The 17,106-nt window shown below is 38.6% G+C and overlaps 1 protein-coding gene and 1 long non-coding RNA gene across 5 annotated transcripts in view; one reads left to right on the top strand and one right to left on the bottom strand.

The window, feature by feature from the left end:
- Window positions 1–130: 130 nt before the first annotated feature.
- Window positions 131–3,927, top strand: LOC118452505. The gene is made up of 3 exons (XR_004842285.1): window positions 131–959; window positions 3,190–3,346; window positions 3,845–3,927. It is a non-coding gene; the product is annotated as an uncharacterized LOC118452505 (long non-coding RNA).
- A 7,955-nt stretch (window positions 3,928–11,882) lies between these two features.
- PPIG (peptidylprolyl isomerase G) overlaps window positions 11,883–17,106 on the bottom strand; it is a 29,273-nt gene continuing 24,049 nt past the window's right edge. For all 4 annotated transcript variants that reach the window (XM_035896273.1, XM_035896274.1, XM_035896275.1 and 1 more), the window contains 5 exons: window positions 16,512–16,716; window positions 15,290–15,457; window positions 14,674–14,758; window positions 13,703–13,839; window positions 11,883–13,406 (listed from right to left, as the gene is read on the bottom strand). In XM_035896273.1, coding sequence (XP_035752166.1) covers window positions 12,287–13,406; window positions 13,703–13,839; window positions 14,674–14,758; window positions 15,290–15,457; window positions 16,512–16,716 — 1,715 coding nt within the window. In that variant the 3' untranslated portion in view covers window positions 11,883–12,286. The remainder of the gene's footprint in view (window positions 13,407–13,702; window positions 13,840–14,673; window positions 14,759–15,289; window positions 15,458–16,511; window positions 16,717–17,106) is intronic.

Genomic DNA, 17,106 nt, shown 5'->3' with positions numbered 1-17,106 from the left:
GCTTGGGTGAAAAATATTCCCGTGGCCAGCTCCGTGCTGTCGGGACCCGCCTGCACGGCCGGTAGGGGGGCACGCCGGAACAGGACGGGGGTTATTTGGGCTAACCCAGGTGAGGCGACCCCCCGGCGGAGCAGCCCTCCGTCGTGCCTGGGGCTGAGTGACTTGCTGCTCCTAAACCATTGCTTCTGATCCTCCTCGCCCTGTGGTCAGGCTGAAAACCTGTCACCTCTCCTCACCCTCTGTTTCCTCCACGACTTCATTCTCCAGCTTCAGAAACGTCTCTCACTGCCAGTGGCTATATCTATCCTAATAAATTAAACAAGCCCTTAGTGCCAGAACGTAGAGAGTCAGTGGCTTGTCTCCCCGAGGCAAACCACTTTATTATTGCCACTTCCCCCAGCGCAGAATCATTCAGCTAGCAGAGGCTGATGACCATTGCCATGTCTTGCACAGTGCCGTGGCACTGCTTGGAAGAGAGCTGGCTGGCAAAAGCCCAGCTTGTACAGAGAGTGGGCTAACAACTAAATGGGCTAATCAAATTCAGTCTAATATTTGAGTGCATATGCTGGTCACGTTTACTTTTGCTAGTGTAGCATCCTTGCCCTAGGACTGAGCTTTGGCCACAGGATTTACAGCTACCTTTTAAAAGCCATGATTCTATTTTTGATCTCTGATATTCTACTTTCACTTCAAAGTATCAGGTTTTGCACTGTTAAAGTACCTGTAGATGTGCAGAATCCGTATCTGTTCATTACTTCATGTGATCCCTTGCCTATTTATTCAGCTCCTTTTCCTGATTCAGAATAAAGGAGCACAAGCATCAGGCAGATCTGGCCAAGCTAGAAGACAAAAGAGAAGGAGAACAAATACAGAGATTGAATCAATTGTACCACTTGGAACTTCGGAGAAGAATGGAAAAGGAACAGGAGGAAAAAGTTGAACGCCAGAGGTTGTATCATGTAAGTAACAGGAAAGCAGACGGTTCAAAATGCTTGTTTCACCTTGGCTGCCTGGAGTGAAATAACAGCATTCCTATTTCTAAATGGGCCTCCTGGCAACAGGAGGTTTGCTGACAGCTCTGCTAGCATTGGATCATACGCCTGCCCTGCCAGTTGCAGGCCCTGTCTTTCCTCTGGGCTTTTGAGAAAGGCCTCTTGGAAGTTGTAACGTGGCACCTGAGCTTTGACTGGTCTGTGATGGAAAAGGCCTGCTATAGACAGCAAGGAGATGGCCCTTGACTTGAGAACTGGATTTGACTTCCATATACCTGCTCTATTTTAAGCCCATTTTTTTCTTTGTGACAAAGAAGGAATAGACTGACTCTGAACATAACATCTTTTAAACTTGTCTTTCCCTTAATGATTGGAGAGTTTTAGAAATTTAGTCAAGACCTACTTACCACACCTACTGTTTCCCTCCCCATGCTTGCTTGAGCAGAGAGACTGAAGTGGATGTACTGTTACGATTCATTGGCATGTGAGAGAGTAAAAGGAGAGAATTCCCACTGAAACCCTACTTGCTTTTTTCCCTCCCATTCTCCTACTTGCTGCAATTACACAAATTTTACCCCATTTGCCACCAACCTTGTATATGCAATAAAAGCTCTATATGCTCATAACTGCCATTTCTGCATGATTACAAAATGCCTTGTGCCCTACATTTTTATGTTTCTATGGACTCTTACTGTTTGAACCCTTCAGTGCTGTGTGAATGATACACAGGATGGGAACATTACAGTTGGAGCCAGTGAGGAAGTAGAGAAAAGAATATAACTTAAAGATACTGCACTTGGGGCTGCAACCACATACTAATTTTACTTTACTTTGTGGTAAGTAGGTCATGAGAATTCTCTTTCATCTCTGGGTTTCTATCTTCTATAGCTTGTCCACTGATACAACCGAAGAACTCTTTTATTATAGGCTAGGCCTGGAGTCTTTACTACATTTTTTTTTTCCAGTTCATGTTTCTAAACTGCCATTCTATATAAAAATAAAAGTACTCTTCCATTTAAATAGGAGTATGTAACTGAACAGAAAATAATTAAAACTGAAGAGAAACAAAAATAAGACAAAGATGATGATTGGATTAAAGCTTATATTAAAGGAAAAGAAATGATGGCTGATCTGACAAGAGAAAAAGATGCAAAGACTAATAGGTGGTTCTGGGGCTACCGTTTTCAGCATTAAGATTCACTTGCAATTTAATTTTGTGACAAATGCTACACTGAATTTTTATATCAGCAAAATCAGAACTTTGTAATGCAAGCGGTTTTTCTGTAATTAAAACTTCAAAAAGTAGAAACTCCAGAAGAAATGCCTACCAGTTCCAGTAGTAATTGGTGCTGTCGGGGGTGGAAGTGGGATTGCTGGCTTTCTTAGGAGCAGTGCCTCAGGCAATCTGAGTGGATATCTTGGCATGTTACGATAACTCATGTTCTCCTGCAGGCTAATGCAGGAGCATAAGGACAAAGCTTTTGAACAACTAACACACAGGTGAATGAGGCACGTAAGACTGAAGAGGATTGTCTTGCTAGAGGAGCTGCAGAGGTAGAAGATGAATACCAAATGAAAAACAAAGAGAAAGAAGGAAAGAAAAAAAAAGGCAGCCATTGAATCTATTGCTGAACTTAGAGCCACTGTGATAAGAAACCCAGACTGTTCTTATTCCTCTTTCTGTCATATACTTGTACTTCTGAATACCATTTAGAAACACCATAGATTCTAGCACAGTTGTCTTGAATGAAATGCAAATGCAAGTCCTCATGTAGCAGCTGCCTCTCATATTTACTACCTATAGTTTCAGAACTAACTCCTTAAGGAAGGTGCAAGTGGTACATGTGATGATCCTCTCAAAAAAATAGAGTTGGAAGGCTCTATAATTTTTGGTAATTTGTGCAAACATTTTTCAGACTCTGCACTGCTTATGCCAGCTGGAGGAGCCTGGCCCAGATCACAGCTCATGATCAGGTCTGCTGACATCTTACCTGGGGTCTTTTCTCCCTGTCCCACTTCTGTGTTGGGTGCGCATCTGCCACAGCTGCTGAAAACTCTGACCTTGGGCACTGGCCAGCCACAATGACCGTGCTTATCAGAACACTGACAGAGGGCTGCTTCTGCTGAAAGATATGGCTTCCAGCTTAGCAGGCTAGCTCCTTGATTAACTTTTTTTTGTCTATTTTGTAAAATACAGACGAAGATTAAAGTGGAAAACAAGAGAGAGGAAAAAGCAGAGGATGAAAAGGATTGTACTCAGTGGATGACAGCAGATCCTATCTACTTGGAAATGGAAAAAGCCAATAAGCAAAGACAAAATGATGCAAATATGGAAAATTCAGATCTAGCGAATGGTAAATAGCAGAGCTGAACCCTGTCAGCCCCTTCAGAAAGAAGCACACATCTAAACCCATAGTACTAGATCTCCTGAGTAGAAGAGAAAGAGGAAGCTTGCTGTGGGTGTGATGTGTGTGTTTCATTTGGTTTTTTTACCTGTGTGCACCACAGGTGCTGATGTTCGGGACCAACCTCCTTTCAGAGCAGCAGCACAGAAGCCTCTTCCAGGCTGACTTGGCCCATGCTGGTTGGGGGGGGATTACCTGGGAGGGCTGGTGATAAAGAAAGAGATTAACAGTGACAGATCACATCCTGTCCTGTGTCATTATGCCATTTTTTCAACCATGCCACTACTGCTCTCTTGTATCTCCTGGGCAGGTCACCAAAGAGCAGCAGCTGATGCTGATGTTCACTCAGCTATTCAATGTACCCTTTTTGTGGGGGATATGGTGGGAAGAGAAGCGGGCAGGGAAGATATTTGACAAATAACAACTAATATCCCTTTTCTTCATCAGGCTGAAGGGCAGGCAAAAAAAACAAGCAGGAGAAGCAAGCAGATGCAGACTATGATTCTCAGAGGGAGGCTGCTTTTTGTAAGGATCAAGCATTTCAGCAATAAAGATGGTGAGTAATTGAATCAGTGCCATTACTGGATGTAATTTTTATTCTCCTCTGAAAGCACCCAAGGCGGGAACAAAATGTGGGCTTCCTAACTAGGACAACTGCAAGAGTGGCAGAGTGTATATGTATGCAGTATTTAAAAAAACAACCAACCAAAAGACAACAAAAAACCCTCAGAGGGACTGAAACAGAGACCTTAAACTGCATTTTTTCCAAACCTGTAACATAACTCTGGAAGTAGAGCAGCAACTTACGTTTGAATGTGTGGGCCCACAAGGTCCAGCATGGTATTGTCCCAACAGTAACACAACTGGTACCTGGGTGGCTACGGTACCCATGTAAGACAGTACTGTCTTGACGGATATAATACAACTCCTACCTAGGAAATGGAAGAGGCTTTCTAAAATGCCTCATATCCTAAGGGAATTTGAGTTAACTCACTTCCAGTTCTTCACTGTTAGGTAGTGTTTCAGGTTGGAGTTATTAGTTCTGTTCAAGTTCTTTTAACATTACAGTCTTTGCTACTGCTTAGCTCTGAGGAATTTTGAAGGGGACACCTACCTGGAAACAAACTACCCAGGAACAGAAGAACTGGGGCTGTGGGACTCTTATGGATGGACATTTCATGTCCCAATACAGACTGGCTGTATGCTCCTGAAAAAGAAAAGAAAAAAAATTTTTCAAAGCTTACTGGTCATGTTAGGTCAAATAACTTGTGCTGTTTCGATAGCTACATTCTTTCAGATGCCTGTTACTAACTTGTGCCTTTCTGGTATCTCTTGAATGGAAAAATGCTGTAACTAATTTGTAATCTTCCTCCTGGCTCTGCCAGTGCACCCTTGTCTCTGATGCTGAATCTTCCTTCTTGTTCTGGCAGTGCATCTTTGACAGAAGGAAAATTCACTACTTATAAATAGCAAACCAACCCCAACACAAAAGAAAACCCTCATCTCTGAAGGCTAAGACTTCAGAGGGAGTTGAGGTGAAGGCCAGAGGTGCAACAAGACCAGATGAGATGTTGTCTTTGGAATAATCTTAAATTAATGAATTTCTATTTAAAATAAATGAAGTTGTGCTATAGGCTTTGTTAAACTTGTAATGTGTGTAGTCATTCCCTTTACACTCCTGCACTGCCACCACTACAATCTAAACTTCTCTGTCTTGGTGTATCATGGCCTTTGGCATTAAGAACTAGATACACAAGTGGATACATAAATGATTCAAACCTGTCCTCTGATCTGTTAAACAAATCCTTAGAAAGCAGTCTTAAAGCATAGTTGTTCACAGCTGGTTGATATGGTCTTGCATAAACCAGCAAGATGCTTTCTTTTTCTGTGGGTTTCCTCATCTCCAATATGTTATCCAGAGAAATGCACAATTCTGTTAGGTGCTGAAGGACTTGAACATCAGAACTGCAGGTCCAATAAAATTCAACATTACATCTCTGTTAACCATGATAGTAATTGCACCCCTCAAATAAGTAGCACCTGGTCTGACTCCTTTTCTATGTAAAGGAAAAACAGGCAAAGGTTAGAAAGCAGCAATGTGTTCTTGAAGAAGCAATAGTTACTGAGCAGACCAGAGACAGGATCAAAGGTACGAGACTGCCAAGATCTGGGAAATACAAACCCAGCAACTGGTGCAGGGGCATAGTGGACAAGTGAGAAATTGGACTACGATTGGTAAAGCTTGTAGTACATTACTGCTATAGGACAAGTATTTCTGCATTAGATTCAGTTACAACCTATCTGCATATACAATTAAATGTAGTTACTAATTATACAGTAAGACTTAAACTCTGTTTCTTTTTTCTCCAGAAACACATCTGACAACTACAGAAGTATCTACTAAGGAATAAGCAGCTAGCCAACGTCTCCTTACAAGTTCTATGTGGCTGCAAAACCTGTCAGTGCCCGACAGCTGGAGCAAGTTACAAGGCATGCTATTTGACAGAACCTGCCTATGCTCAACTTCAGCTCAAAAAACCAAATACTGTAGCTACAGCCATTGCTTGCAGCTGTAGCTACTCTAGTTATATTATGGAACAAAGCAGTAGATTCATGTTCTAGGAAGTCGAGGCAACAACCAAAAGGTAAACTATTAATTCATCTGTACTGTACTCCTCAAGTATTGCTGGGCCTCCAAGCTTAATTCAAACCTTATGTTTTTTCTTTAAAAAAATTCTTACTGAGCAAATAACAAAATTGAGTAAGCTGTTTAAAAACATCTGCCTGTAACAACAAGATCAATGTTGAGCGTACCTTTTACTTGTGACAGGTTTCTACTTTTACTTTGGAGAATGCAAGGGAAGATAGGAATACTATCTTGAGAAAGTTGTGGCACTGCCTGAGTCTTTAATCCTCTATGGGAAAGAGATGTCTGCAGCAAGACTGGGTGGATCTAGCACTGGAGTTTCTAAACTGACTGTAGGGAATGGGAAAAGCACTTACCTGCTTTCTAAGCACTCTGCTGCCAGCACAGCCAGGTTGCCAGGCTGGGATACTGGTGTAGGTGACTTTTTGATCAAAACTTGTTCTTTCACTCAGTTCTAAGCTGACTGTAAGCTGTCCTACCACTACATTTAAATTCACATCATCAAACAGGTAGTTCTTCTGAAACTAGTGAAAACTGTTCTGCTTCTCACACACACACACACACACGACTTGTATCTGTGCAAGTACAAGATCAAAGTTTGCAACTAGAAAAAAAATCAGTGGTAAGACACTAGATCAGCTTCGTTACGTGGCTGCATTTTTATATATGTTACAGTATAGAGATAGTGAATATACTGTCATTTGTCAGTCTGTAGTAGAAACTGTAATTCCATCTATCACAACACTATCATCCAATTTAGCATGGAATAAAAATCTGACTATTCACATCTTCAGTAAAAATTTATAGATCTTGGTTTAACTGAAGAGGTAGTGTCCTGACATCAAATCACCACACCTTGTAAATCTGTACCAACAGTACTGCCACTTTAAAAGGCTGGAGTTTTGACACTCAAAAGCACATTTACACAACAGGTTGCACTGTATAACACAGAAGCAAGTATTACTCTAAATACAGAAGACACTAAGTAATACTGCAGGAAGCACACATGGCAGACATATGGAATACACTAACAAATATGCAAAAAAAAGCATTTATTTCCAAGAGGTTCTTTAATACACAAGTTGTACATTTCATACCAAGAACTCATTCCCCCAGCTGACAACTGGATCGTCTTCCCTTGCTGGGAACTATAAATTACAACATGTCCAAAAGACTGAGGTTTCCAAATACTTTGCTAATTACTACATGCATAATACTGCCTATATAATTAACCACAAATCTTTTAGCTGGTGAGGGAAACCAGTTATCAGCTAGTGCCTCTTAACCACTGATCATAAATTAATAGGCCTAACTTCTCTCCAATCCTTCCAACCATTCTTTTCATTAGCAGTTATGGCTAGAGCCACATACTTAGTACTTTTTATATAGTTATAGGGATATGTTCAGGATATGTAGAAATGTCTAACTTGCTGCCAAAAATAGCAAGTTTCCTTAAGTGCTTTGCATGTTGCAAAATTTCAATTCAAAGTCAGGGTGCTGCATTAGTTCAGTTTATTTAGTCCTTTTAATGTTAAGTGTTAGAACTTTCATGAATACAAATATAAATTTTAAACCAATGACATGCATATTTAGCAGTTTAAGATCTGTCCTCTGAACTTACTCATGTTAACTGCCCTATTAGTTTTTTTTTTGAACAATGACTTTATGATTAAGGACACAAATTTAATTCTTTAACGAAGTGTACCTTTACCCTTACGTAGTTTTACTATATAAACTCACCACTTCTATTTATTTTATTACTGCTATTCCTTTTGTGAAATTTCAGACTAAAATTAGAAAACTTGTATTGGTATGATAGCTTTTTTTTTTTTTAAAAGCAGGTGAATATTACTTTTTGCGTTTATGCAACACAAGTTTTGTTAGAACCACATTCCTAATAACAAGAATTGTTCAAGGACAAGAAATAAGAATTATAGTGTAAGTACATGTGCAACAAAATGGAAAGCTAAAGTTTTATGCTAGGCAATTGCAGAATTGTACCAAATTCAAATTTTGCAAAATGCAGAGTTCACAGATTTTTTGATATGTGTTTCCTTGAATAATTTAGTTAAATACTGCATTAGGAAAATTACTATTTTCAGCAAAAGAAGGAAAGCGCAATTAACACTTCTTATCACATTGACTCTAGAAGTGTGAAGGTTAATTTTGTCACTGGTATCCTCCAGGTTAAGTTGACCAAAAAAAAAAAAAACCCCGAAAGAATTTAACTCATGGCTGCTGCTAAAGTCCCACTGCCTTTTCTCAAAAAGTTGTTCTTCCAGTATTGGAGAGAGAGAATACGTAGATGACTTAAAAAAGAGGTCTTTGATAAAGTGTAGTATCTATAGCTCTAGGTTTTCTATTATAAGGAAAGTCCTAAAAGCAGGTATATACATTTTTGTCAATCAGACAATCAATGAGTACTATGCCCCTAGAACGTGTGTCCAAAAATACTTTATTTGCTTCAATAAATCAACAATAAATCAACAGTTCCAGGAAAGGCAGCAAAAGGACTGCTTCTTTTATGCTTACATTAATCTAAATCCACTTGCCAGACTGACACTATTACAAATTAGATAGTGTTAGGGGATCACTGCAAATTCTTCAGAGCATCTGACAGAGACCACTGCGAGAAAAGTCCATAGTGTGGCATTCCAAGTAGCAATTGAGAAGTTTCAGGTTAAAATTTTGACAACCAGATAGTACACGGGGTTAAAACGTAACCATAGCCTTTTTTTTATTTTCTTAAAAAAAAAACAAAACAAAACCAAAACACCCTCCAAAAAAACCACCAAAAAACCCCCACCAAAACCAAAGCAACAACTGAAACACTGCTAATTCTTTGACACAACCACAAACAGCAACACATCTTTCTTTTACAGGCAATAGCGTCTACACCACCTTACATTATATCCACCCACCCTCCATAAGAATTTGTGCTTCTGAGTTGATGGCAAGTACCCAAAAAATCCAACATCAAAATAACGGTCTCTTTCTGATAAAGTTTGGAAAGCTACCGACAATACTAAAAATTCAGCAATCCATGTATACATAGGCTGTATGGTGTTAGTAAAATGACAGTACCTATTGTCAATACAACAGAGAACAGATGTCTGCCCTTTGGAAATTATTCAAGCCTGTACATACACTTAAACATATGCTAACAAAGGTAACCCAGTACTCCCTGCCCTCATTTTACCTTGAGTCTCGAGGTTCACAAATTCTCTGCAGTAAGGTCAGTTCTGGGGTACTGACAGAAAAAGCTGTCCTCTAAATGTACTTTTTCCCCCATTCACAAGGAAAGACTGTGAGCATTGCTTTGATCACCTCTGGTACACGTAAGTATTGCTTTCAAATACGCTTCCAGTTCAGTTCTCCAAGCCAAAAGCCAACAACCTGTGACAGAGCTGCCCGAGATGGCACTGAGCTATGCTGCGACTACAGCACGAGGCGGTTACCGTGAGTCTGGGAACAGGAAAGCTCTGCTGCTGGGGGAAGAAACTGTTCCAGGACAGCAAGAGACCCACAAGGCAGCAAGAGTTCACTGGTGCTTGGGGACATCTTCCTGTCCATGGGACTGCGCTTCAGTCCCACTGCATTTTTATCAGCGTTCTCAATTTCCAGTCTGATAAAGAAAAAATCTTCCCTCTTACAAGACTACAGTTGTTGTCTTTCAGTTTAAACAGCGATTGGCACTAAAATTTACCATTAAAGACGACACAGCCGAGGCATGTACTCATCAAGAGATCTAGTGTATCCCACCATGTGCAATTAGAAGTAACCAATTTCTTACAAACTACATTAAAAACAAGAAAATGAGTTTTGTGCCACCAACTCAGGTGAATTTTAATGTGCTAGGAAAGAATTAGAGCTAGTTTAATTTGTACAAATAATTTTCTGAACTGTAACAAAGAAACTCATTGAAGGGCATGCAAGTGCATCTTTTGAAATAACTAGTTACACACAACTGCAAACTACAATTTAATTTAAAATCTCAAAATGGAGATTATATCCAAGACTGTGTAACATTTTTTAACAGTTCCTATGGATTGCCTTATTGCTGACTGCTTACATTTTTTTCCCCCTCTTCTGCAGCAGTCAATGTAGTTGAGGGGGTTTTTTTGTTTGTTCGTATGCTTATATGAGCTTTGGTGGTATTGGCAAGAATATTCTCAGTAGTGGAAACATACTTGTGCAGCAATAGCTTGCTGTGTGTCAGCTCCATAAAAAATAATGAAAGAACACTGCAAACAGACAGTTCTTAAATGAGACTCTGAAGCACACGGCATGCATAGCACAGTATAAACGCACCGAGGAAGCCTTTGTCCAAGCTGCCACATGATTCTCTTAAGCCTAACTTCCCAGTTTTTTTTTACTACAGTCCCCCAAAATAGGACTACAACTTCTCCAAAGTGGCTTCACACAGAACAGCTCCGCTATACAGGTCTTCTGTTCACTCCTAGAAGCTCTCAAGTAACAGCTATATCATCCACCCACACATGCGCTTGGGAAACATTTTTTACACATTCTGCATAAAGTGACCACTGCAGTGCAAAATTCATACTAAAACACAGGAGGGAAAAGCTGACAGCCCAAAGCAGCTCCACAGCAGTTCCACTGTTCTGCTAAAAAGTAACACTGCGCACTTCTAGTTTTCTTCCCTTAAGAAGGTTGCTTATGTTGTTCACGATCTGGTATTTTCTTTTGCTTTCAAGACGTAACTATTTGCTTTAGAAAAACAACTGCCTGGATCACAATATGAAGACAAGTTTCAGCAGTTCTGCTAATCTGCTCTAGACACACACTGATCATAAAGCAGGTTATATAGCAAAAATGTTGGCAAACTCATACCAAAGACAGTAAAAACCAAGTTATGCCATACACTCAAAGAGGTCTGCCAAAAAACTCAACTATAAAAACATTGTTTCATTTTGACACAGCTTTACATTAATGCTTTTCACTTCTCTTCTGGAATTTCAAGATTTGCCAGCCTTTGGCGTGACTAGTTCAAAGCACTGAAACAAGGGGTTTGCACCAAATCTATTCTCCTCCCAGCCCACTGCATTAAATTACCACATACCGGCTGCTCTTTGGTGATCGCACACATGCGGGCACTCCTGCAGCAATGCAAGCCAACCTCCTCTTTCACATGAGGTTGCAGTGATGAGAAAGAAACAGGGGTGGGTCCCAGAGGCAGGAGCGGAAAGCAGAAAAGGGAGGGAATTGGTCTGAGGAAGACACACATGTAGAGAATGAGGAGGAATTCACAGGACAGTCTCCAGAACGAGGGGATGCAGGGAGGAAAGCAAGTTTTTGTTTTAAAAAAATTAACAGCCCATCTTAAAACACTGAAATTCTGCTTCAGCTACCCAAAAAACCCCTGTATTGGAGAAATGCAATAGTTTTCTCATCAACTGCTAAGAAGCATCAAGAGTAGAAATTACTTCCTGGATCCTTATTCCAACACCCACTGTGAATTCTGGCAATCAGTCTCATCTCTGCGCATCCATTAGTTAGCAACTGAGGCAGGGTAGTCTGAAGCATCCAAGCTGAATTTTCTGCAGTAGACAAACATGAAAGCACGGAACAGAAAAAGGAGGCTACAGGGAAAAGAATTACATTGATGAGCACTTCAAAAAAAATTTTTTTAGGACAAAGAAATAACTCCCAAACACAGATGACTGCCTTACAGCATGAATGAATTCTACTGTTGGCAGTGACAGAAGTACGTACAGCGAAGATTACGTAATTCACTTTGTGATTACAAAAAACCCCACATAATTTTCCTCTATAAATTAATTTCCTTAGCAAAATTTTTACCTACTGAAATACAAATGTAGCAACACTGGAATGATGGACACCTTGCAAAATTCTCCTATCTTTAAGATGACATGGAGTATACTTGCAGCTTTCTTCTTCACACATGAAGCAAGCTTCTTCACAGGCAGCCATTGTTTGCACTAAACTAAGTTCATCAGGTAAAAAATAAATGCGGCACAGAAGTTACCGTTCTAGCTGCCAACACATAAGAAGGATACATAAACCAATGAAATATTTAAAACACAGCACACTGTATTACACATATAATTCTTTTTCATTTCAAGTTTATTAAAACTTTAGCAGTACAAATGATCCAGATTTTAGATTATCAAAAGACCAAACTGAAGTCCACATCTTAAAAAAAGGCGTTCCCCAAAATGTCTCTAAAACTTTGAGACAACGGAAACATTAAGTCCACAAACTCATCCGTGCCTGTCGTCATCTGTTCCAGGACTTGTTTCATGATCAGACTTTTTATCCTTACTAGGGGCATGATCTCTTTCCTGACTCTTTGATTTTTGGTTTATTTCTTTTTCTGCTGAGGATCTGGTCTTTTCCTTCTCTTTACTGCTGCGTGAATATGATTTTTTTGATTCTCTCTCTTTGCTACTCTGTCTCTTCTTTGAGTCTGGACTTCTATCCTGATCTCTACTAGACTTCCTATCTTTACTGGATTCAGGACTGCTACTTTCATGGCTCTTTGAACGCCTCTTCCTTTGGCTTTCAGTATCATTCCTCTTATATGAGCTTCTACTTTCTCTGTTTGAATACCTCTCCCTATTTCTGCTTTGACTTTCCTCCCTCTCTGAGCTCCTTGATTCTCTCCTCCTCCTGTTTTCTCTTCCTCTGTATTTATCTGGTGTACCTCTCCTTTCTCTGCTTCTCGACCTTCCTCTTCTTCTTGCTTCTCGGTCTCTATTTCTGGAATAGTCTTTACTTCTACTGCGGTCTCTGTCTCTGCTTCTCGATCTTCCTCTCCTACCCCTATCTCGGCTTTTGCTTCGATCCCTTGTTCTACTGCTGGAACTATGTTTTCCTCTAGCATGCTCACGCTCTTTGCTTCTTGACTTACGTTTCTCCCTGTCTTTACTTTTCCTATGGTCTTGTTCATTACTTCTTGAGCCCGTCCTTTTACTTCTTTCCTTGCTCCTACTCCTTTCTTTATCTCTCCCTCTAGAATCATAGCGTTTTTCTTTTTCTCTACCTTTCTCATGGTCTCTCTCTTTGCTTCGTGACCGTACTCTCTTTTCATCGTGTCTACTGTGCTTAGAGTCTCTTTCTTTACTTTTTGATTTCTCTCGGCTTTTACTATGGCTTCTAGATTTAGCTCTTCTCTTGGCCTTGCTTTTGCTATGCTTGTCATCTTTTTCCGAATTCCTTCTTGTCTCCCTGTCTTTACTGCTGGATTTGTGATCTTTTTTCTTCTCTTTTTCCCCTCTTCTGCTTGGACTTTCAGAAACTTGTCTGTGGTCTGATATTTTTCTCTCTTTTCCTCTTCCTGGGCTTTTTTGATTATCTTTCTTGTTTTCATTTATTTCACTCCTTGGAGAGAGAAAGATACAATTTTTTAAGTATTTTGAATACCCTCCACTCTGAAAAATTAAGTCAGAAGTGAGACAGCTTCACAACTGAAACTTAAATCACATTAGGTCATCTATATTAGTAACAACATATTTACAGTAGCATGATTAAAATCTGACACAGTTAAGTAATGGGATAACCAAGTCAGCGCCCTGTTTTTTTGGAAGTAACTGTAATTGAAAATTTAAGATGACAGGTATTAGTTTTAATACATAAAAAAATCTCAACACATATACTCTGGAAAGAAATAATCTTACTTGTCCCCTTTTATCCATCTTTCTCCACTAGACACTCTCATTCTTTGAGCTCTTTGCATTTCTTGCCTCCAATGTGGAGGAGTTTCACTGCGTCGGAATCGATCTCTTGACCTGGATCTGGAAGGTGTCCGATAACGCTTGAAGGGAAGAAAAGAAAGCTGGGTGTAAGCTTGAATTTCACATGCTGGGATAGCTAAGCAAGACTTTTAGCCCTAGCCTCTACATTGACATGTTAGGTGCTATGTAAACTTGGTGTATGCAAGTTATTGACTTACTGAAAAATGTATTTGTCATTCCACTAAAGCAGGAATACAAAATGTCTGATCAAATAACTATTTTTAGGGTAACTTCTATTTCAGGACTTTTGTACTCAGCTGAGAGGTCTTCTCCCATCGCTTTTAATTAGCATGAATGCAACTCACTTTTCTAATAATGAAAATTCTACTTCACTTTGGCAAGCAACACCAAAAAAAAAAAAACTTCACACTTTTCCTTTAAGTTTTTTACTAAAACCTTGAGGGATAGAGGCTTCTCTTACTAAAAAGATTTGCTACAAGCAAAATCAGAACAACCAATGTGACAGCTCCCCCCTGCCAAAAAAGGGGGAGAAGTCTTCCTCACGTTCCTGGCACTTACATCGTACTGGTTCTGGTATTTACTAGAATGCTTTTGAACTAATTCCATTCACTAATTCACAGAATACTACAGTACACAAAGAAAGCATTTTTTTGTTTTTTTTTTTTTTTTTCCCCCCCCCCCCCCCCAATAAACTCAGTATGCAAACAGGAAATTTAAATTTATTTTCCTTGTTGTCTTCCCTTCAAGCCTCAGTCCCCAAATTATGATGCCCCATAAATCCTGCCTTTTTTTTTTTTTTTTAATCAACCATCCTAATGAAAATGGTTACTATCACCAGCAGTAAGACTGTCTACCATCTTGTTTATTTTGGGGAACAGATTGTAAACATTTACCCTTGGTCCTCTTCCTTTTATTTTTCTTCCAGATCTGGTCACTAACAGCCTCCTCTGGTATGTTGACTGTGAATTCGATAGATTACTAAAAATAAATTTTAAAAAGTGATATTGTTGATAACATCAAAGAAAAAAGGAAAGAGAAAATAAAAGCAATTTTAAAACCTCTTCAGAAATTAAACTAAATGAAAACACATATTTAATTTTACTTTTTTTTTTTTATCAGCGCAGACAGTAACAACCACACAGTAAAAACTTCGTATTTTGTGACCACAAAACATTTTACAAGATTTCCAGGTTTTTCTGCCTTTTAAAGAATAAAAAGTTACGGGTTCAGATTGGACAGTTCCAATAAATCCTAAATGAAATGGCAATGCATTTTACTTTCTTTTTCTTGAATCAGTCATTTTACATTTTTCATTCACTAAAACCATTTTCAAAGACTAAGCCTTTGTTCTAGGGCAACAGTTGCCCATAAACTCAAAAATCCATTCAGCAGTGCTTGCAATATGGAACTGTTTAATAGGTAAAGGACTCACCTAACACTGGAGTCCTGAAACAGTAACATGACCATACCACCGTCAGTGCATAGTCAGACTCAAAACAGATAAATTACCTTTCTCTTTCCTTCTCTCTGCTTTTCCTCTCTTTTTCTTTCTCATCTACTTTAGGAGGACTTTTCCTCATCAGGAACCTGTTTTCAGGTACAGGAGGAATTTCTTCAGGACGGACAGTAGATAATGGCTGTGCTTCAGGGTTTTCATCTTCACTTTCACTGGATGAACTTTATTTTTGTATATAAAAAAAAAATTATACTTGAAGTGAGTTATTTGGATGAGGGAAGACCTTTCAATCTATTTAAATATTTCAGAAATTCTCTTAATTCAATAAAAAATGATACCACAAAAAACTCAGGAAATAAGAGCTATTTCAGAAGCAACAGGTTTTCTCCCTATGGTATCTTTGCTCCAAAATGTAAAACTGCAGTAGATTTCTCACCAACATTTTTTATCTATGAATTCCACTGGTGCAAGACTAAACATATGTTTACTCTTTATTTAGATACAGTTTTGTTTTTTTTCTTTAAATTTTCTCTTTTAAAAACACTAACAGGAGAGTCAAATTCAGATTTTACACTAGCATATATAACTGGCTACAAACTATTGTAATTCCAAGCAATTGTTATAAACAAACTTGTGTGAAATGGGCTTAGTCCATGGAAATAATGTTTAGGCAGCGTTGCCCTAAATGAACATTTTTTACATTTTACTGCTAGCTTAGAAAAGTGTGACTTGCACTGATTCTCACATTGAACTACAAGCAAAACTATTAGATTAGAAACAACATTTTCAGAAGCAAGAGTGCCTTTTATTATCTGCCAGTAAAACTGCAAGACTTTTGGCATATCAGACAGAAATTATGTTAAGTATGTTAATTCAATAATTTTTTGTTTAGTTTTGCTTTTATTCCTACATACTACATACTCCTAAGTCCCACTGCATATAATTTAAATTGAATTGTACAGAAGTGAATTTAGGGAAACAAGCTATCACCACCCATTTCAAACCAAGCACTCCTACAACTTTTCAAGCCAAACATACGTTAAATCTTAGCCCATTCCTTCACTCCTTTACAAGCTGCAGCACGAATGCACATGGACGCTGTCCTTTGCCATCATATCAGAAAAATTTAAGTTTGTACGTTTGGGAGACTCATTGTCTCCCAAACTTCAAAATAACTACTTCACTAGTTACAGAATACTGTTATGTAATTAGAGGACAAGAAAATGGTACTGAATGGTGTACATGTAACAAAAGAAATCAAATCTCAAAATCGACCTTTTCTTGCTTTTCTTTCTCTTCTTCTTTTCTTTCTTATGTTTTTTGGAATTTTTCTTGTGTTTCTTTTTTCGTTTTTTAGATTTCTCTTCTGAAGCACTCTCAGAATCTGATGTTGAATCAGAAGATGATTCTGAATCACTTGAACTTTCCGAGTCACTGGATGAGGAAGACGACTTGTGTCTTTTCTTTTCTTCTTTCTTGGCTTTAAGACAGAACAGCAAAGGCACATTTTAATATCAAACACTTTAAATAAATCTCAGAAAAATCAACTGCCTGGCTTCTTATAATTGTCATGAGATTACTTCACCAAAATACTCAAGAACAAATCAAAATTTCTGAGAAAACACTGTTTCTCCCAAGCACAAAAGGGTATGTCTAGAAATACATAAAAAATTTCCAACATTTTATATTTACAAAGCTCGAAAGTATAAAATTTATACTCTCAAGAACTTGGAGAATTTTAAGTTTTCAGATGATTTTTATACAACATAAGCTACACATGAAAAATTATTTAAAATTTGTTTAGCAAGTGTTTATAAAAAAAAATTCTTTGGCTTGTTTTAACTTGACTCCATATAAAATCCATTCAAAT

This window comes from Egretta garzetta, unplaced genomic scaffold (assembly GCF_000687185.1).
Source record: "Egretta garzetta isolate BGI_Z169 unplaced genomic scaffold, ASM68718v1 scaffold16, whole genome shotgun sequence".
NCBI lineage: Eukaryota > Metazoa > Chordata > Aves > Pelecaniformes > Ardeidae > Egretta > Egretta garzetta.
This window is presented reverse-complemented; position numbering and strand designations above follow the sequence as displayed.